We start from the raw sequence: 22,746 nt of genomic DNA on the forward strand, positions 1-22,746 counted from the left end.
AGACCGTTTGAAATTTCTGTTTATTCTATAACCAAAAGAAATATTCAGGTGGTAGACGTTTAACCAATTTTTTGATAGCATTCCAAAAGACTCAAGATTTAAGATTTCAAATTGAGGAAGCTCTGTTAAAAAAGTGCATTGATGTAGATTTAGCGATTCCACTTTTTCTCCTTGAAATTTGGGTAAATCTTCAAAAATCGACTCCATCTAGAAAAAGGTTGAGGGTGGCGGTAGGTGAGGTCAGTGCATATTCAAATTGTCACGTAATTCTTGAGGACTTATCGCTGTTCTAAAAGAACAATGGCTCATTTGCTAAAACAGAAAGAAGTACTTGTTAAATTGAATCAAATAACTGAAACTATTGACAAAGGTGAATATATAGCACATTTGGAATTGGAATTGAGCAATATGTATGTTTGTTTACTACTCTTACCTTTTTATCATTATTCATGAGATAAGAAGGCTGTCTATGCTCTGTGCCCAATGGAAACAATTTTTCAAAGTCACTACCAGGACTGGAAAAGTATTTGCATTGTTCAACTTTTCTAAAACTATTTAAATTGATCATACATAACCAACCAGCAAATCTTATTGTTCTGATTCTTTTTAAATTGAAGAATTATACGGCAAAGTTGTTTGCTATGAATTTTTACTTGTACCCTCATGTACCACGAAATAATTCGAACTCTCTCTCTCTCTCTCTCTCTCTCTGTCTTCTTCTTGCTGTTCAGCGACTCTAATGGCTCATTCAAAAATTTTTAACTTTATGGGGTTCAACAGTTTCAGGTTCTTTAACATCTTCAGCTGCATCACTGTTAACAAGTGTTATAATTTCTTCGTCGGTAATTTTATACTGGTCATCTTTAGAAAGCCATTCCTCCACTTCAACCAAAGATGGTTACTCACATCCACGGATACGTTGCATTAAGGGCAAAATATTTTCTGGGATTTCACCTGGTATGCTTTCATCTGTTTTTTCGTCCTCACCCAACAGCTTAATCCAAGACCTCGCAATAGTTTGTGCCCCGACATTGTCGAAGGCACTTGCATTCGAATAGGCCACATGTTTAAGTCTTGCTTAAGTCTTGGCCATCTTCAATTTCTTTATGAGGGACGAGTGAACCTTTTCCCGATAATTTCTTTTAAGTGTTATTTCTACGATCCAGAAACAAAGCAACAATCGATGGAATGGCAACACTCTGGTTCTCCAAGACCTAAGAAGTTTCGTGTCCAAAAATTTGCTGGAGAAGTTCTTGTTTCAGCTTTTGGGGATTGCCATGGAGTTATCATGATTGATTTTTTGGATAAGTGTAGTACAATAACTGGAGACTACTGACTACTCTACGGGAAAAATTGAAGAGAATAGACGTAGAAAGCTATCCAAAGGTATTTGTTTTTGCAGGACAACGCCCCCGCACACAAATCTCTTGTTGTCATGCAAAAAATTCGTGATATAGGGTTTGAATTACTAGAACACCCTCCTTGTTCACCAGATTTGGCTCCGTTCGATTATAATCTCTTTCCTCAACTGAAAAAAAGTTTAAAAGATTAAGAGGAGAATATGTTGAGTAATATAATATTCTGACATTGAAATTTTGTTTGGTTCTATAGTAGGCCAAGAGTTTTTCTATATACCCTCGTATATATATTTATTACGAAATGACCTTATATAAAATAAAATAAATTAGAGCTGATAAAAGCAGGAGATCGAATATTTATCGATATGTTTTAGGTAACACATTCCATATATTTTCTACATGAATATCTCTGTATAATGCCACATAGAACATAAAATAGATTCCACACATTTTTAGCAAATCTGTGTTTATTAAATTACAATTTGTTCCACTTGCACTTTCCATTCTGTATAAGAGATCGCAATACAAATAAAAACTTTCTCCTCACTCTTATCTATTATTGTGGAATAATCCCAAGCTGACGCCAGTACTATATCAAAGGTCAACTGTAGTTATATTTTTAAACCTCAGTTACTAAATGTGTTTCATAATCTGGTAGTGTTTTGTTCGGTATTAACCCATTTTTTGAGTGAAAATATTTAAGTACGTCCTGTGAGCGGGTATTTCGTTAATTTTCATCGCAGTTCCAGACAAAATGGATTCGAACACTATAACTTTAACTAGATTTTTTCTGCACGAACAACAGAAATTTCCTGAAGCGACGGGTGAACTAACTCAACTTCTGGCGTCAATTCAAACAGCTGTAAAAGTTATTAGCAGTGCTGTACGTCGAGCAGGTATTACTAAACTGTAAGTTACTAATTGAAATTATTTAAAAATTATTGAGATAGACCATGTTTGCGTGTAAATTCGAAATATTGATATGTTCTTAAGCTATAGTCATTACGTGCTCGTAATTTTTTATAGAAACATTTTATTCAACAAGGTGACCATGACCAGGCCAAAGCGTTTTGTTGTCGAAAATAGCGGTATCCTTATCGAAAGTAAACAATGATAACAGTATTTTTTAGTACTTAATGTCAATATCATTAGAAACCTCCATTATATAATAGAAGTTATATTTTTTTATTTGATTCGCTTTATAAGGTGAGGTTAGGGGTTAGTTATAGATATAGATTCAAGTTTTTGAAAATGAATTCTTTTTCGTTTTTATCTCCGATAATGTCACTGTATAAGTTGTGGTTAACAAATATCAGAGTGAATTATTTTATTGAAATCAAAGTAATGAGGTAAAATGAAATGCCCTTACTTGACTTGCAATGCATGCAATGTATTTATTCCAACGTTGATTCCATGATACGAGGGTTACTATTGAAGTTTTGAGATAGACGATTAAAAACAAACATTTATAATTGGATATGGCTTTTTTGTTTTTCAAAATATTCTCCATTAAGATCAATACAACACCTTTGCCGAAGCATTTTTCCTATTCTGATTAAGGTACCTTCAAACATGTGATTTGAACGAATCAATTGCTTCCTCGGGTGTAGAAAATGGCGACATGTCCTGTTATTTCGAAAAAACAGGCGACCATTTACTTGGAAGTGCTTCTTGCACGAACCGAACAACTTTTGTTGGATTTGGCTCATCTAGAAAGACCCATACAATCAATTGTTGTTTGGTTTCAGATTCATATGCATAGATCCTGATTATTTGCTTGTTATAATCTTTTGAAGCTCCGCAATTGAATTTTTTCAACATTTCTTTGCACCTATCGACACGAGTTTTTTTGAGTTATTGTCAATTTATGCTGTATCCAATTCGAACAATTATTTTGAACAGCCAAGTGCTCCTGCAATATTGAACGTTTAAAAGTAGAACTAATGTCCAAGTATGCCACAATCTCACGGTATGTCATATGACGATCTTGCAATATCAGTTTATGTACATCATTGATGTTTTCTGGCAGAACAGCCGATTTTGAACGACCTTCACGAAATTCATCCTATAGCAAAGCTCGATCACGATTGAATTCGGGAAATCAACGAAACACCGTGGCTCGAGATAATGTTTCGGCAACCAAAAGTCGAAGCGAGTTGATCGGCAAACCGCTGTTGGTTACATCCACCTCTAGAGTCATAGAAAATCATTTGATTTGAACGCATCAACCGCTTCTTTAGGTGTAGAAAAACGTTGATCTCGCAATTTATTTTTGATTTGCGAGAATAAGAAGAAATCATTCATCAACAATTCGATGTTTTGACTGTTCAATAACCTTTTTGTTCAAACAGATGTGTGAGGGCTCGCATTATCTTGTAGGAGAATGATTCGTGTTCTGCGAGTGGTTTCTCTGATTTTCCGAACACTACTGGCAAACAAATGTTGGTGTATCATTTGGAATTGACCGTTCTACGTTGTTCTAATGGAACGGTAATGGCAGTTATTCTGACAAAACAGACGACCATTTGCTTCGAAGTGCTTCGTGTGCGAACAATATTTGTTGGATTTGGCTTGTCTTCAAAGACGTATACAGTCGATTATTCTTTAGTTTCGGGTTCATATGCATACAACCATGATTCGTTGTCTGTCACGATATTATAGACGTTTTTTGAAATACCGAAATAAATCAAGTTTTGTCAGAATTTCTTTGCAATTATCGACTTGCTCTTTTTTTTTGTCAAACTGCGGTAAGTTTACGCTCAGCATCATGTTTTTTTCTGGCTCAACAGCTGATTTTGGACGACCTTTACGAAATTCATCCTGTAGCAAAGTAAGTCACGTCTGCGTGCAAATACCTTAATAGGAGGTATTATGCTAGCAGCTCGGAAGAGCTTCTGCCGAGGTAGTATCGATAAAACAGAGTCAGGTAATTCTAATGATGAACACAACACGACAGAATGCAGAGAAAACTGGATATTTTTAATAAACTGATTTTTGAATGTCTAAAGTTATTCACACATTGACAATATTTGTAATGCTAGAATATACAAGAATTTAGCTAATCCCATTAGAATCCGAGGTTGACTCCTTTTTTGTTCTAAGACGTATGTACTAATTGGATTTGTTTGAGAAAGTTTATAAGTTCTACTTAACCCTGTTATGTCAGACTTTGTGAATTATCTTAATTTTTTTACTTAGTATTTTTTTAACAACTTATTATTACTTTAATTTTGTATAGATTTGGAACAGTCGGAGAACAAAATGTGCAAGGGGAAGAAGTTAAAAAACTGGATGTGTTGGCAAATGAATTATTTATTAATTTACTAAAATCGTCATATACGGTAGCTTTACTAATATCCGAAGAAAATGAAACTATTATGGAGGTGAGAAAGTAACTAGAAAGTGTATATATTTGATTCAATTTCGTTACATACATCAAATTATTTTCTAATATCCAACGATTTTAAAACCGAAGTTAAACAAAATAAGTTTTAGGTAGAGACTGATAAAAAAGGGAAATATATAGTAGCATTCGATCCATTAGATGGTTCTTCAAATATAGATTGTCTTGTTTCAATCGGTTCCATTTTTGCTATCTATAAGAAGCCTGATAACACATTCCCAACAATCGACGAAGCTCTGATGAGCGGTAAACATGTTGTAGCCGCTGGTTATGCTCTGTACGGAAGTGCTACTATGTTAGTTATATCTTCAGGAAGCGGTGTACATGGATTTATGCTTGATGCAACAATTGGGGAGTTCGTTTTGACAGACCAAAACATGACTATTCCCAAAAGAGGAAAAATTTATTCCATAAATGAAGGTGAGTTTTCTCAAACAAACTCATACGGTATTAGAAAAATTTGAAGAAAATAGGGCAACTCAACTGTTTCTTTTTCCATTCTTTGCTTACCTTATTTATTAGAATAGAACTCAATAAGCACCAATCAATCTTGTCAAATTTCATTTTATGTCTTTTGTTTTGACTGCACGTTGTTCACGTGTACCTTGTAGTATCTACCATTTGTAAATAGAACGCCGTAGAGTGAACATTGTTTTTAACAACAGTGGTATATTAAGTGAAATAATTTCTAATATGGAATTTAAATCACTTATTAAACATAAGGCACAATAGTGAAACGTCACAATTTATTTGAGTCGACTTTGATGTTGGTGTTTTACGAAGAATTATTATGCTTCTCTTAGTAATGACCACCAAAAAGTTAGAAGAGATTTGGGGCTCAGAGGTGGTAAAGTCAGTTTGCGTAAAATCAAACGTAATATAGTTTTTCATAGGGCAAATTAGAAATTAATCGTAAGCTACTGATCGAGCGCCATAGCTTTAGAAAACTAAGAAACATTTTACAACGATTAATAAACTAATACTTTAACTAGAATCGACTTATAAAGTAGACGGATGAAACTTAATCTATTTTTCTTAAAATATTTAGAGAGCTTGGTCTAATAAAAGTGACCAAGAACTACGAGACTGCATAGAAATATTTTTTATTGATCTTAGTTTTTGTGAGCCTAAGCCTTCGATTCAGGGTGATAAAATGTTATATTTGGCAAATCCTTTTGTATGGTGTGGAGACGTGGTTCTCTGAAAGTGAGATCCTTAACCCGGCAACAGATAGGTCAAAAATAGTTGCGAGCTGGGACACGTGGGGTGTAGCAAACCCTAAAGTGATTCGGTCAGCGATGCCTTCCTGATATTAATTTTGCTTTTCTGGGCCTTCTGGAGTGTATTTCTCTGCCTTGTGCTTACACGAACTGGGCGGGCAGATCTTGCTTATTTCTTCTTATGGTTCCTACAGAAGTTAACTTGTGACGTTCACGTTGATTAACCAAGAGATCATAACTGGTGTATCATTATCGAACGTGATGTTCCTCCATCTTCAAAACATAGTATGTGCACGCATCCACCAGGGCATGTACCTTGATGCCAGATTTTGCCGGCTTGTTTGGAATATACTGCTGGAAGGAGCACCTACCGCGAAATGATTCTAATTTTTGGTCAATAGTTAGATACAGAAGGTGAATAAGCAGCCTGACAGTTTTCGACAAATCTTTCAAAAACAGCTCTGATTTGAGCCAGCTTATCAATTTTGACTCGAGCTTGCCGATTGGCTTTATTATCAAAAATGAGAATCGTCGCTGGCTCATCGTACATCTGAACACGTCTATGCCTGTCCCGTCAATGGCCCAAAGATCAGACAAATTCCTATGATTGTTTCTGAAAGTTACTGCTAAATAAAGAAGCTCAAAAATACATCTTTCATTTCCAAATGGCAGGTGGGTAATAATAATTTCTAACGTTATATTCCTTACACCATGTCGTTCCATTTTTTCCATAGAAATTATGGATTTCAACCTGGTCTGCGACATTTTGTTGGCCGTCGACCTACTGCATTTCTGGGTTTTCTTCTTTGGCATCCTGTTCCAAGTCAGGGTAATCACCATACACGCTGACATTGTCTATTTCGTCGTCTTCTTCGGTTTCATCCTCATCAATAAAGTTTTCGTAATCCCACCGGTCTAATACCGGGTTAAGGAGAATAGAGGTAATGGAAATGTGGCTGTTGCGCAGACTTCTGCGGATCCCATGGACCAAGCACATGACGAATGGAAAAGTAATGAAGAGAGCGGGTGTGGAGAGAACACAGATCGCGGTAATTCTACAACGAAAAGTATCTCATCTGGGACACAACCTGCGAGGACCGAGATATTCAACTCTCAAGCTCATACTGGAGTGGCATTCAGGGTGCGGCAATAATTTTTCATCGTGCAGAAGAGGGGTGCCATCAGATAATAGATTAGAAATTTTGGACAAGAGAACACCTACACGCTGCAAAGGGTATGGTACTTGAAGAAGAAGAAGTTTTTGTAACTTTAAAACTACTCCCTCCCTATTATTTTCCAGCTCTCATCTCCAACAAAGCAAGATACACAACAATCTGTGATCTAAGGTGGAAAATTGCAAATGCTGACCGAATGCATTTAAAAAACTCACTGGATATTAGATAACTCAGCTATAATCTTTTTAAAATATCGCAGAATTGATTGTAGCATTCAGTAAATGTGTAATCCTAGGTGCAGAAACATAAGATGGAAAACTTTTTCCCTGGAGGAATGAAAAATGTGCAATTGCATTTCGCAAATCTGAAGCTACTCTCAATAAATTTACGAAGTCTGAGGCTACCGGTAATTATGTAAATTTAAGAAAAACTGGAAGCAAAAGCAAGATGAGTGATAAAACAGAGTAAAAAAGCATCTTGAAAAAAATATGTTTCCACACTTACCTCTAACATACCTCTAGGACAAGTCTGGACAAAAATACGACAAATAAAAACATTAGGATCCAGAATAAAATTCCAGGACTTATATTTAAGTCCCCATCTCTCCAACTATCATATCTGATCTTGAATTCCTGAATATTTCATGCTCTTTCTTTATTAATCTAAAAATTCTGCCTCTGGGGTCGATAATATACTATTCAGCTGAATTACATAACACTATCTGGGGTAAACATCATAGTAGAGGCAGCGCTTAGCCATCGTAGGATAAGAAAATGGTTACAATAATTTGATATTGCCACTATATGATCCCAATATGAATCTCATTGAATTTGTTTGTGCAACACTCGCTAATAGTGATTTGAAGAAATTGAATATTCATAACACTTTGCAGTTCTGTATATCTGAACTGTAGCTCAGCATCCAGCCGTTGCGCTGTTTAAGTCATGGTAAACAGTCTGAAAAAACCCTTATTCATTTAGGGAAGGACAAAACTTTCCCGAAAACTTCTAGTTAAGGTTTAATTCCTTTTTATATCTGGAAACTTTCTTAGCTACAAATGTTTACTTATCTTCCAACCTTTTACATTTTATAAAATAATTAGAATGATTTATTGAACACGTTAAATGATATTGTGAAAATTGTAAATCATATTCGTGGGGGCGCTACCAATTCTAGATTCTTTATTTTGGGATGAAGTTGTGCTAAATTTAACTTCCTCCTGTATCATACTGAGGTTCGCTGGCCTCTGAAAGGGAAAAGTGTTAAACAGAGCTTTGAGCTTCGAGAAGAAATAAGATTTTTTTTGAAAATTCAATGATCAAAAAAAGAGTTTTACTTAATAATTAGGAATAATTCAGGAAGTTGAATATAATATATAAAGCCAGTAACGATTATACTAAATGTTAATATATGGGAAGTTTAATTAGGGATTAGGAAAATATTATTCCTCATTGAAATAAACATATTCTAAAATGATTTAACGTATTAATATCTTATAATATTTTTTGTTCAATTTTGACAAACAGTTCATACATATTATAGAACTACAAATAGTGTAGAAATATAGTTTTCCTCTATTAGTAAATATGTGCTTTCGCGATAGACACTTTTTTGTACCTCTTTCAATATACATCACAATATATCTGTTTATAATCGTTTATCAATCACTTTTTTTGATCAAACCTCGTATAAATAAAGGATTTGATATATTTCCAGGCTATTACCATGATTGGGAAGATTCGATACGAGAATATGTAGATACTAAGAAAGATCCTGCGAAAGGGAAACCTTATGGTGCTAGGTATGTGGGATCTATGGTGTCAGATGTTCACAGGACTATTAAGTATGGAGGAATTTTCTTATATCCTGCTACTAAAGCTGCTCCTAAGGGAAAGGTATGTATTATATATATTATGCAATGCAATTTTATGCAATTACTTCATACCAACGGCACGAAATAAAACGAGAGTGGCTGTTTATAAGAATAATTCATGCTTAGATTCCGCAGATCAATTAAATGTAATAATAGGTAGTACTTACTGAATTCCCAATGATATTTTGTTTAGACGATTTTTATCGATAACAAAATAGTCATCCTAAAACTGCTGTTGACCTTCGATACACCTTTTGATAATTTTCTTACACCAATTTATAAGATAAGTTTGTTTTAAGAAGATTACATCTTATGGCTGCTTAATTGGTTAGATATTTCTCCTGTGAATTGTCCTTCACCTATGTGATTATGATCTTATCAAATGTATTATAGACAGTGCCGACTAAAGGAATGTCAAAGTTTAAACAGATAGTTTATGAATCTTGATTTCTCTAGAGTTTGATTGCCTATAAAAAGAGGTAATCAAATTTATATTCGAATTAGCAGATGGTGTTAAGCAAGGAGACAGTGAGACAACTTGATCATAGACAAAATAAAGTCAAAACTGCAGGCTGTAAAATTATCTGGTTGTCGACAACGTTATTGTTAAAGCTGAAAATGACGATGAACTACAGAGAATGCTACAAAATTTGCGCAAGTAGCAAAGACATTTAATATATCTTCACAAAACAATATATGATAACCGAAGCGTTGCAAATTAGCTGTATGATCAGAACGTGGTATGTACTTCAAGACCTCGGCGTCAACAATATCAGTAGCAAGAACTTTACAGAAGACAAAAGTAACTATGATATGGGGTATTTTGAAGAACATTATCTGGAAAAGCATAGCAAGAATGTACTAAATTATGAGATTTTTCATGGCATGCTAGAGATAGAAGAGTCGAATTAGCAGTTACATGTCAAAATTGATGTTTCGACCTGCTTAGGTCTTTATCAAAATTTTCACTCGTTATTTTAAGCTGATTTTTTTAGAAAAGAGACCTAAAATCTGAATAAATCATCACGAAAAATAAATTGTGGTCTTATAACTTAATTCGTGCGGTTTTTTTTCAAAATTTGAACGTTCATTTAAGAAAAACATGTACAATGGTATCATTCAAAGTATTGCCCATCTGAAACTATGACCTTTTCCCATTTTTCTGGCAATTTGTGGATCCCATCCTAAAAGAACTGCGCCGGCTTGGCAGCCAAGAATGAATCAATCCAATTTTTGATATATTGATGTTAACCGTTTTCCAGTGAGGACGTTCCGCATCAATCATAACAAATGGTAGTCAGAAGGGGCAAGGTCTGGGCTATAAGGCAGATGAGGTAAAATTTTCCATCCACTGTTTTCCAAATAGTTCTTAACGGCCGTGAGGCCGAGCGTTGTCATGATGGAATATTATTGCCTCGTGTCTGGTCGCATATTCCGGTCGTTTTTGGCTACTGCTCTCTTCAAACGGATTGATAATAATAATACAGCAGTCCCTTCCGATCCCACCAAATAGAGAGCACTTGGGGTTGTCGTAATGGATCATTTTTAATCACCATTAACAATCCGATGCAAAAATGACCTCCTTCTGTTGCGTTCTAGCAGCGTTTCGGATATGCAAAATCGCCTTTTGACGTCTCTCGGCTTGAGTTCATGTGGAACCCAATTTTCTTGCTTTTGAATATATAAAGCTGCTTTTAAACGTTTTGAAATGGCTGCTTGAGTGACACCCAAAGATTCTACGAGCTCTTCTTGTGTTTGGCAACAATCTTCTTTGAGTAATGCTTCAAGTTCTTCATCTTCAGACTTTTTTGGCTGCCCAGGACGTTCATTGTCTTCCAAGCCAAAATCACCACTTTTAAATCGTGAAAACCATTTTTTGCACATTCGCTCAGCTAGAGCATGTTCACCATAAACTTCCACCAAAATACGATGTCTTTCGGCAGCATTTTCCTTAACATTAAAGTAATGAAGAAAAACTCCCCGCAAAAACACTTTTTCAAAAATAAAGCTCGACATATTTAAGTAAAAAAAAAAAATTATTGTTGTTAATGCTTCAAATGAATGACATATACTTAAAAGACGTAAAAAGTCTAAGGAGTAGACAGTTGAAACAAATAGCAGTTACTAACAGTTACTCTGAATAGCTATGGAATTACTAGATGAACAACGACATAAGACAAATATACGCAGTGGAAGATATCAAATGGGTCGTAAGTAGAACAAACTACTTAGGAGATTGTGTGGATAGAATGACTGATGATCGGATAACCACAACTGCTAAGCAGACCACTGAAGAGGTGATACGAATCAAAGCTTTAATGTCCAGAAATAAAAAAGGAATAGATAATTTCTGTAACATACAAACGCTCACTGGCATTGGCTCCGCAATATTGTTTTCGTTGTCCTCTCCTTTAATGTGGTCTTATTAACTCTAGTATTTCCGGTAACATCGGCTTTCCTACGTTTTTATAAATTGTTGTCCCCGTCAATACGTCTGTGCTATCTGAAACTACTGTCTTACATTCAGTTCTGGAAACCAAACCCAATTTCTATATAGCGGCTTGGTTGTCTTGTTGTCCGGATTCTAAGTAATTGAAATAACCATGGAGTGGAGCTGCTATTCCGTCTCTAGGATAGATAGAAAACTAAAAAATATTTGGGATTTGTTCAGTAAAAAATTCAAGACAAAGGGCGTTGAAGAAAATTTATGCCGCAACCTCTGGCAACATTGTATTAAAATTTTATACGAATATGCTTTGGAAGCTAATATATCCGATGATATCTGACTCTCATAGAGGGCGCTAGTTTCACGGTTCGTACCAAGTAGTATTGAACATAACTTTTTTAATATTAAATTTCTTAAACAAAATTTCAAGTGAACTTAAACATCATTTAATTTTACACCAAAAAGATACTCTTGATAAAACACGATACTCCGTACAGTTTTCGAAATATTTTGATTTGAAAATTATGAAGTAATAACCGATGCTGGTATAGAGTATTGGTTAGGTTATTATTATTATTAATTAGTAATCATTATGTGAATTGAAAATTTTTTCTCGTGCAAATGAGACCCTATCCCGATAAAACGGATACATTTAAAAATATTGGGACTGATGGCTTTCGTTTCTTTTAACGTTTAATAAAAATCCAGTTTAATCAGTATAGGATCTTGTTTTTCAAAGTTAAATAAGTATAGGTCCTGAGCTATTGGAGGCCTTGGTATGAAACATACAACAATTTGATTATCATTCTAGTTGATCAAAATACATCAGTTATCGTAAGGAATGTAGCAAGACAAACACATACGTCTTCTGCAAGTACTTTGAGGATACTTAAAGAGCAACAGCTACATCCTTATCATTACAAACAAATCCAAAAGCTCTTGACAGATGATCTACCGGTTGGAGTGGATTTTTGTCAAATATTTGAAGAAAGGATAGCCTTCAATTCAAATTTTTATGGACGAGGACACTTTTACGCGACAAGGTATGTTTAACTCCCATAATATTGGTGTGATGAGAATCCACATGTCAAAAGGGTATCACATTACCAACACTCATTTGAAGTTAATGTTTGGGCAGCAAATTTAGGTAACAAATTAAAAGGTTATCACATTCTACCTGAAAATTTAAATGGTGATATGTACCTGGTTTATTTTAAGCAATCACTTATTAGAGATTAGAGGATTGAACGCTAAACAAGCGAAGATCTATATTTTTATGCAAGATGGAGCTCGACCGCAAAGTATCGTAATTGTTTGAATAATCATTTTCCGAATCAATGGATTGGTAGAGATGCAGAAGCTCCAATTTATTGGCCTCCTTGGTCATGCGATTTTAATCCCTTGGATTCAAGCGCGGATTCGGGTGGGGGCTCATGGGGGTCATGACCTCCCCTAAACCCTGATTAATTAACTTGTTCTTTTGTTTTAAGATCGATGAGCAATTGAGGTTTAAAGTAAAAATTGCGTAAAATTGGATTACACAGTTTGTTCGTATCTTGAAGAAAAAATTTATGCTACAGCGGTAAGTTACCCTCAAGAATTGAAAGACAGAATTCAACATCACTTTAATGACCTCATAGCTGACTCCCAACTGTTTAGAAGATCAGATGGATTCTTCAGAAAAAAGCATAGACTTCGTGATATTCGTGAAAACGGGACATTTTGAACACCTACTTTGATTGAATTCTATTTTATGTTACGGACCTTCTTTTAAAGTTTTATCTTGTGTTTCTTTGTTTAATCAATACATTTATCTTTACTTCTTATCAGCATCGGTTATTACTTCATAATTTTCAAATCAAAATATTCCAAAAACGGTATTGAGTATTGAGTTTGATCGAGAGTAACTTTGTGGTGTGAAATTCAATGATGTTTAAGTTTACTCGAAATTGTTCTTAATAAATCTAATATTGAAATAGTTATGTTTAAACTAATTGGTACGAACCGTGTAACTCTATGAGAGTCAGACACAAAAACAAATGCATATTCGTATGAAATTTCAATATGTGTAATTTTTTTTTCTTCAACACCTTTTATCTTGAATACGGATGGCGTTATGGAAATTTGTTTTATATCTATTCTAGAGACAGGTCCACCTTTTTTTGAAACAGCCTGTATAATTACGTTACATATTAACTGCTTTTATTCATAACAATTCATCACAATAATAACTTTTATTATATGGTTGATACAATTTGACAACATCTCTTGATTACAACCTGGCGGCCACAGAGTGATGTGATTTAGCGCGCATGAAATGAACCCACCCTGATACCCTCGTTTCCAGACCGGTATGTAAGGCTGTAACTACCATATATTTGACGTACATTTTCAATAAAAAATTGAAAATGACTCATATTTCCAGAATGTGCTTGCACTTGTGGTAATTTTTTTTTAGATATTTTCACAAATTATATATCGGTTGTTTGCGACATTATTTAAATATATTTTTATCATAACTGCTTGTACTAATTTGAGGTCTATCTTTATTCACAAATTGTTTATATTATTAATATAAACTCGTTTTTTTAACCGTATAATGGAAATATTTTTAAAATTTTTCCATACATTCCAAATTGATTAGTTTCTAGAGTTTTGGATTTTTTTTAGTTGCGACTACTATACGAATGTGTTCCAATGGCGTTTATTGTTACCCAAGCTGGTGGTTTGGCTTCAAACGGGAAAATTCCAATACTGGATATTGTACCAACAAATCATCATCAACGTACTCCTATTTTCTTAGGATCTGAAGAAGATGTGAAAGAAGTTCAAGATATCATAGCCAAACACGAAAAATGTTCGTGTGTATCAAAATAAACATTTAAAAAGATGAATTTTATTAAAAATATGTATAATGTACAAAATATATCATCAAATTGTTTATAGAATCTTTCCTTTATTCATATTTCTGTGAAATAATTTAGGTAATTGCCCGTTTCGAACTGACATGTGTTTTTTTGAATTGAATACCTTACATAATCAGAAAGTTAAACTAAGACAAATTTTTGAATGATTATTAATCAGTACAGTTAGTATTTTACTGGGAAATCACCTAAGGACCTAACAAACCAAATTGCAAAGTACTTTGGCATTATCTCCGATAGCTAAGCGGCTTGAAGTTCCTGAAGGCTATCGAGTGAACGTCTCAGATAGCGTGGGAGTGAAAACAAACTCTGAAAGTATTAGCTAGCAGAAACAATGTAACTCTAATGTGGCTATCAGGCACTCCAGACAATGCGGAAGCGGACATATTTGAAAAAATGGGTCGACGACTTTATATGTTGAGCCAGAGCCCTAGTCAGACATATTAATAACGAGCTGAAAGAATAGCTGATAGATCAGAGGGAATCTTGCTGGAGAAATACTCCAAGACAATCAAAAATATTTATAACCATATAAGCTAAAAAGACTCAGCAACTTCTCGTGATACTCAGAACTGTTATTGAAGTTTTAGTCGGTCACTGCCCGGTGGAATATCATCTTAGATGCTAGGATAGAGGACGACAAATGCGGATTCTGTGAATAAGCTATAGAGACAAATACTCTGGCGATTTCAGTAAAAAGCTTTCTTGGGGGAGCGGTACAATAAACCTTCATAAAAAATAGTCTCCTTTAGGGGGAATCTACGTATTTTGGAAGTAGATCAATGAGATGCAGTATCACGCACATAATATCCTTTTAGATACAGGTGCAGAGCGGCTGGAAAGCTAAAACGATTACCCAAACAATCTTCATTCTAACATTTTGCTATTACCGCAGAAACAGTAGTCACAAGGATTAATACGTATGAGGAATCTTATATTCGCGCTGTTAAAGAAAACGTCAAATTCATTATAAAAGGGAATACATGTAAAGTTTTACCCTGTAGAAACGAAGGGAAGGTACTTAGTTTTCAGCGAAGTATGAAAAAAAATTATATTAATTTAATCCTATTTTGTCAGATGAGAGAGTTGCAACTTAAGTTTTGAGATATGACAACACTGATGTTAATATTTCAAATTTGACATTGCCATCATAAATTTGAAATTTTTACTGGTGAATGTTTATAATATGTAATACTCCTATATAGACAGTTGGTATTGGAAAAAACGACAATATCTATTTTCTCTTTCGTTCGAGACTTTTTATCTATGCTACGCATGCTTGAGAATGCGCAGAACCGAGCTGGAACCTTAGTCGAAACACTTATAGAAACTGTCCATATAGAGTATTACATATATGGGCGAACGTTCTCAGAACGTGTTGTCATACGAGTGCTATTTGAGTTGACTACAGATACTTGACACATTGAAACAAAATCGCTTGCTGTGATATGACCGTGAGATTGAGGCATATTTGGGCATTAATTCCACTGGAATACATTCAATATTGCGTGAACTGTCAAATATTTGTGTTCGCGTTGGATACCGCATAATTTGACAATCGTTCAAAAAAGGCTCATATAGATTGGAGCAAAGAAATACTGAAAAAATTAAATCGCAGTGGTTCAAAAGACGTCTATAAGATCGAGACACGTGACGAATCATGGATCTATGCATATGAACCCGAATTTGAACAGAAATGTGTATTTTAAAACGAGCCAAAAGCAACAAAAGTTGTTCGTACACGAAACACTTTGTAGCAAGTAATCGCCAGTTTTTTCGGAATAGCTAGACGTGTCTTCACCGTTCCATTAGAGCAACGTAGAACGGTCAATTCTGAATGGTACACCAGTATTCGTTTGAAAAAAGCAGGAGAACCAATTGCAGAAGACGAAACACTGTCCACAAAACATTGATTTGATCGGTCATTCGCCATAAAGTTCTTGTTTGGCATTCAATGATTTGTTTTTATTCTCACAGATCAAAAATAAATTGCGAGGTCAACGTTTTTCTACACCTGAAGAAGTTGTTAATGGAAATATTTTGAAAAACAATATCCAATTATAAATATTTGTTTTTATTCATCTCTATTTTAAAACTTCAGTGGCAGCCCTCGTATAATTAAATTCACTACACGGTAGGAAACTGCTCATTGCAAGTTGAGAATCTTTTTAGTTGTCCACTTTCTAAAAGAAAAACAAATTGGTGATAATTGACAGTTTTATTATAATCATCAAAAATTTATTGAATATAAACAATATTATTATTTTTGGTATTAATAATCACAATATTGTGCCATAGTTTCTACTGTACAAGGTTTCTCACAGCATTCTTTCACAATTTGCCTCTTGTTGGGTATTACAGTAAGGAAATCTTTTTGTAGTAGTGAATATACGGAATCTGAGTCGTAGTCTGTACTAATATCAATAGGATAATCGTTGTCGAGACTGGAGTAACCTGTAAAAACATTTTATCAATGAAAAGTTGTTTAAATAATTGTATTAATCAAATTTAATCATTTAATTTTTGGCAATCTTTGGCAAGATTATATTTCAAACAAGCACTTATTGTTATTAGGCTGCTAACGTGATCATTTTCAAATGGACTAAAATTGATTGTACATAAAAGACATAAAAGTAACAAAATTTGTCACTACAACCATTTCACGTGTCTAAGTATTACATTTTTATCAAAAAAAATTCTTAGGATTTGCAAATAGAGCTTAGATACAAACAAAGTGCATATATATAATTTTTAGGTGTTTGTGCTCATACTTGAAGGATTTTTTGAGTGTCACGTAGATGGCATGGCATCGTTTTTTTTACAGGATGACATATCATGGACACAATAGGTTTTACTTATCCTATTATAATGAGGTTACATTTAGAAATATGATTATTTTATACATATACATAAACTACGCTGTGGCACATGAATATTTCTGTAAGCAGTTACTTTAGTATTAGAAAGATCAATTTGAAATTGAAGAAAAATAACTTTTTGTTTTCCCTAGTTCTCTGAACAAAGGTGAGTCGATTAATTAAATCAAAGTTGTCTATATTGTTAAAAACTAATTTTCACTACTGTATACTGATATTTACCTCTCCTTCTTAATTTAACTATAAATTGAATAGCTATCCGATAGCTGATTTAGTTGACTATACTTTTGTGGTTAAACGTAATTAATTGAACTTTTGAAGAAAGAAATGTTTTAACTGATGATTAGTTGTTGGCTTGATATTAAGCAACAAAAGTATCTATTCAATTCCACGTGAAAATTACAGAGATGATTTTAACTGTGTACCGTGGCTAAAATGAGTTTTTTAATCAGTAAAGAACATTACGAACAAAAATGCACCAATTTCAAATTAAGTTTTTAAATTTGAAAAGGATTTGATTTGTTTAAGTACCTCAAATATCAAATTAAAAGTGTGTCGCGAGAATGGGAAAGCTTTAATACTTACTAGCAGATCTTCTATTTCTGGGATTGTAAAATTTTCCTTTGCATACAATAAAAAGCATGTTAGTCAATCGCTTTCCGCAGTACTTGTCTCTTTTTGTTACGTAATTCAAGCGATAGGGGGAACAGTCGAAGCAGCATATGTTTAAAATTACGAGCAGCAGAATGCAATAAAAATTCATCTGAAATAAATATTCCATTAATGAGATACAAAAAATATATCAGTTTTGTGATTATATATTTTTAATGTTTTTGTTCGCATAGAATATTCGAATATATGTTAATAATGATATCGATCTTAATTCGATATGATCTTAATTGGCAAATGGATCTGCATTTTTTTGTATTGTAAAATATTGAGCCCTTAACTGGTTTTGCACGTGGAGTAGGTAGGTAAAAGTCCTGCTCCGCTTTCCTAAGTGGATTGCCGTGTAACGACATTTCTGAAATTGGAGAAGCGTGCTTGCGAATTAGGCAAACGGATTAAAAGATGAATAAGGAAGGAAGAGTCAGAATTTTTAATCTTTTAAAGAAGTCCTTGCAGTGAGCCCTTTTGTTTAGTCCAAGTAAATATCTAACAGCTCTCTTTTGTAGTTTGAAGATTCGATCAAATTGAGTCGCACCACACGTACCCCAGAAGGAAAGGGCATATCGGAGATGCTACTCAATAAGAGCGTAATAGATTGTTAAAGAGATGGATAAGTTCAGTTCTTTGGATACTGATCTCAGCGCAAATCAGAAGGAACTTAATTTTTTAAATAAGGTAGCAATATTTAACTCCCATTTCAAGGAATTGTTCACAATAAGCCCTAAGAGTTTTACAGATTCAACGACGTGTTTAGCTCACTAGATATTGTTCTATGAAGTGCCGTGAGATCCAGGCCTGATCGATGAGAAACTAGTGTCGTCTGCAAATAGACATATTTTATCACTGATGTCTATGTAGGCGATGACGTTTATAAACAGAAGAAACAAAATAGGGCCTAGTACTGAGCCTTGGAGCACTCCACATTCTAATGACTTGCAATTTCTGTTGATAAGGTATAACTTATTTATTTGTTGATCAAAATATTATGATTAACACAATCGAAAGCCTTAGAAAAATAAAATAAAGTTGTTGCAGTAGAGTGATGGCTGTTTAGGCTAGAGTACACATTATTAAGGATGGAGATGCCTATAGAGGAAAGTTCCAAGGGCATAAGCTTGGCCCAACTATGTAGAACTCTGAGCCAAGCTTGTAAGCCAGGCTTGGCCCAGTCTTGGTAAAACTCTGGAGTGATAACGATGGGCCCAGCTTGGTCGTCAAGACTGGGCTAAGCTTGGTCACAAAGACTAGGCCATGCTTTAATGCCAGGGCTGAGCCAAGCTTAAACGCCAGAATTGGGCCAACCTTAACTGCCAGGACTGGGTCAAGCTTAAATGCCAGGACCGGGCCAAGGTTAAATACCAAGATTTATTCACTACATAACTTTTTCTTCTTTAGCTTTATTTCATTTCTTTATTTATTTTTCATTCAATATAATTTTTTTGATTTTAAAAATAAGCAAACATAAATTTTTATATTTAATCTTTCTCTTACTGTAATTAACATCATAATAATATCAGTTAATTAGTTACATAAAAATATTCACTAACTCAACCACTTAAATAATGATTATTAAAAGCTTGTAGATTGCACAAGTCTGTACCACTCTCGTTAACCTCACTCACTCAAAAAATTATGGCTGCCGAAACACGCCGTATGTGACCGTACAGCCGAAGCTTGGGTCCCCAATGAATGGCCAAGGCTGGGCTAACCAGGATTGGCCCAACCTTGGTCCAAGCTTGGTTTGTCAACGTATGGCCAAGGCTGGGATATCCAGGCTTGGTCCAAGCTTAGGTAATAATTGGTATGGCCAAGGCTGGGTCAATCTACCTTGGCCCGAGCCTGGGTTGACAATAAATGGCCAAGGCTAGGATACTGGGATATTGTTTTTAGTAAAAAGTAAGTACTAGAGTAAGTACTAGAGGGTAAACCCCTTTACATTCAAGTAATTTGAGTCGTGTCTGCCGTGTGGAGATGCCTTTAGATATTGATCTTGAACTTCTGTAGGCTGCAGTGCTCGGAAGAGACGTGCCTTGGGAGCTGATTCCACAGGCTCGCACTTCTCCGAAGAATTCAGCCCCGATAAATTGAAGTTCTGGGCGTCTGCAGGCGAACTCGGGATTGTAGAGGATTAGAAACTGTTGAGAGGATAAAGCTTTTTGGTTTTAAAGAGGGCTCTAAGTTTTTGTGAAGCTTCCTTAGCTAAATAGGTCACGTGACTTTGTCAAGACATATTGCTTCCAACCTCAACACGCAACAAGTGAATTTGCGGTGTTGGTGATATTTTATGGCTACACAGGACTAATTCCTGAGTTGCAGTGTAAGCCTTCTTTGCAAAAATAGCAACCTGGGTCTTTGCTGCATTAAACTCAATCAGATTGCTCGCTTGTTTTTTCAGGTATCCATTTTGATAACCATTGATAAACGTAGACAAAAGAGATGGGAACGAAATTATTGCAGCTGAATCACTTGTCAATTTAGTAAAATAAAATAATAAGGAGGATATAGTCGCTTATACTAAGACTACGTACCCGGTGACCATGCTGAGCATTGTTTGCACAGTGAGACGTTGGTTTCTCGACAATTTAGCAGTTAAGTTGTATTATTGAAACTACATAAGTTAACATAAACTCAAGATCAACTACAAAAATTATATATTGTAATCCTTACCTTTATAGTGTTTCTGTCTGTGCTTATACTGTTTTGGTGTCGGTTATTTACTGGGTAAGAATCACAAGTGCTTTCCTTTTATACTCTCTTATTTCTGTTTACACCTCCAGAAAATGTAACTTGTCTTATTAACTTCAAAACAATCACTTATTACATTCTATATTTATGAAAATGTCGATAATTTACACTTGACTTAATTTTGGAAGTTTTGTTTATGGAAGTCCGAAGGTTATATATCCTTTGATATGCAGTTGTTTGGACATGTGCAAAATTTAGGTTACTTTTAATAAGTTCGATGCATATTTACCTCATAATGTTAAGTTTTTTGAATTCTATATATCACCACTACGGATCTTCTTCAACAAGATTATTTATAGTTTTGTCATATAGATCTTGTTCTATATCTATTCTTGATTTTTCTGAATTTTATTATTTCTATAATCTAATCTAAATGATTATTTTGTCATTTCACTCGTTTGATCTGTTTTCGCAAAATAACTAATTTTCTTTTCATTTTGCTTATATAATTAATTACAATCGCTCTATGTTTTAGCTTCTGAATGTTATTTCTCTGGTTCGATTATTATTATTATTATTATTGATACTTCTATTGCTATTCATCTTTCTCCTAATTTTTGTTGCGTTATCTGTAATTTTCGTTTTTGTTTTCCATATAAGAGGATGTATTGATATCTAGTTAGCCCAGACCAGTTCCATACATAAACAAAACATAGCAACAAACAATAACTTATTAGAAGTTTCAGTGTAAAGTTTGACGTCAAAAAAGTGAATCAGAGTTACGCAATAAATTAAAAGAAAAAAGATGTCCACCGAAATTGTGAAAATCGAAAAATCGGAGTATCACGCAATCAATAAACACCTGTATTTAAAAGGGTTAAGAGGTAAGCATATTTACGAAGATATGCTTAATACCCTTGGTAATCAATGTCCTTCGTAAGCGACCGTGAGAAATTGGACTGCAAGCTTCAAAAGTTCCCGAAAATATTGATTCAGTTCATGACATGATTTTATCAGACCGTCGAATTGGGCTAGAAGGGATATCTGAAGCACTGAATATTTCATACGAATGCGTTCATCATATAGTTCACGTCAATTTGGATATGAGAAAAATTGCTACAAAATTGATCCCCAAATGTTTGAATGTTGACCAAAAGCGTGTGAGGGTAGAAGTATCGCGTTCGATATGTGCTCGATTTGAAAACGATGTACACTTCTTAAACCGAATTATTACTATGGATGAGACTTGGGTACATTTATACGATCCAGAAACAAAGCAACAATCGATGGAATGGCGACACTCTGGTTCTCCAAGACCTAAGCAGTTTCATGTCCAAAAATTTGCCGGAAAAGTTCTTGCTTCAGTTTTTTGGGATTGCCATGTAGTAATCATGATTGATTTTTTGGATAAGGGTAGAAAAATAACTGGAGATTACTATTCGACATTACTGACTACTCTACGGGAAAAAAATTAAAGAGAAAAGATGCGGAAAGCTATCCAAAGGTGTTTTGTTTTTGCAGGACAACGCTCCTGCTTACAAATCTCATGTTGCCATGCAAAAAATTCATGATTTAGGTTTGAATTACTAGAGCACCCCCTTATTCACCAGATTTGGCTCCGTCCGACTATCATCTCTTTCCTCAACTTGAGAAAAAGTTTAAAGGGTCGTAAATTTTCTTTCAACGGGGAGGTAATAAAAGCTGTGGAGGTCTGGTTTGCAGAGCAAGAAGAAATATTTTTTTGAAAGGTCTTGAGATGTTGCAGGTTCGCTGTAATAAATGTATCCAATTAAGAGGAGAATATGTTGAGTAATAAAATATTTTGACATTAGAATTTCATTTGGTTCTGTAGTAGTCTAATATATCCTCGTATTAGTGAATGAAATTTTTATATGCATGTTTGCTATTTTGATTGTTTTACTTTATTTAACTATTGTCTTATTTATATCAATTTTTCACATCTCTAGTCGTTCTGGTATACACTTTCCTGTGATTCTACTTTCGTTATTCTATCTGATTTTTGATAACAGTTATTATTTTGTCAAAGAGAATTCACTTTTTACCTTCCAGATCTCACAAGCTGTAGATTGGAATCACAAACTAGTGATCTGGAGCCT

At 34.4% G+C, this 22,746-nt stretch overlaps 2 protein-coding genes across 2 annotated transcripts; one reads left to right on the plus strand and one right to left on the minus strand.

Annotated features, from left to right (window-relative positions):
- The first annotated feature begins 1,908 nt into the window (after positions 1–1,908).
- On the plus strand, positions 1,909–14,423 carry LOC130901761 (fructose-1,6-bisphosphatase 1). The gene is made up of 5 exons (XM_057813344.1): positions 1,909–2,267; positions 4,597–4,741; positions 4,854–5,181; positions 8,873–9,051; positions 14,146–14,423. The coding sequence occupies exons 1-5, from the start codon at positions 2,113–2,115 to the stop codon at positions 14,350–14,352; spliced, it is 1,014 nt and encodes a 337-aa protein (XP_057669327.1). The 5' UTR covers positions 1,909–2,112; the 3' UTR covers positions 14,353–14,423.
- Positions 14,424–16,605: 2,182 nt separating this feature from the next.
- LOC130901762 (insulin-like) lies at positions 16,606–20,650 on the minus strand. Its single transcript, XM_057813345.1, has 3 exons — positions 20,612–20,650; positions 17,861–18,038; positions 16,606–16,853 (listed from the first exon to the last, which is right to left on the minus strand). Exons 2-3 carry the CDS (start codon positions 18,036–18,038, stop codon positions 16,672–16,674), a joined length of 360 nt encoding a protein of 119 aa, XP_057669328.1. The 5' UTR covers positions 20,612–20,650; the 3' UTR covers positions 16,606–16,671.
- Positions 20,651–22,746: the final 2,096 nt, after the last annotated feature.

The sequence above is a fragment of the Diorhabda carinulata genome, chromosome X, assembly GCF_026250575.1.
Source record: "Diorhabda carinulata isolate Delta chromosome X, icDioCari1.1, whole genome shotgun sequence".
NCBI lineage: Eukaryota > Metazoa > Arthropoda > Insecta > Coleoptera > Chrysomelidae > Diorhabda > Diorhabda carinulata.

Bases quoted from the DNA above. Each gene is read 5' to 3' on its own strand.
- LOC130901762 (XM_057813345.1), bottom strand. From the start codon at position 18,038: ATGAATTTTTATTGCATTCTGCTGCTCGTAATTTTAAACATATGCTGC. The intron at 16,854-17,860 runs GTAAGTATTAAA...ATGTTTTTACAG, and splicing joins CAGAAATAGAAGATCTGCTA to GTTACTCCAGTCTCGACAAC.
- LOC130901761 (XM_057813344.1), top strand. From the start codon at position 2,113: ATGGATTCGAACACTATAACTTTAACTAGATTTTTTCTGCACGAACAA. The intron at 4,742-4,853 runs GTGAGAAAGTAA...AATAAGTTTTAG, and splicing joins AAAATGAAACTATTATGGAG to GTAGAGACTGATAAAAAAGG. The intron at 9,052-14,145 runs GTATGTATTATA...GATTTTTTTTAG, and splicing joins AAGCTGCTCCTAAGGGAAAG to TTGCGACTACTATACGAATG.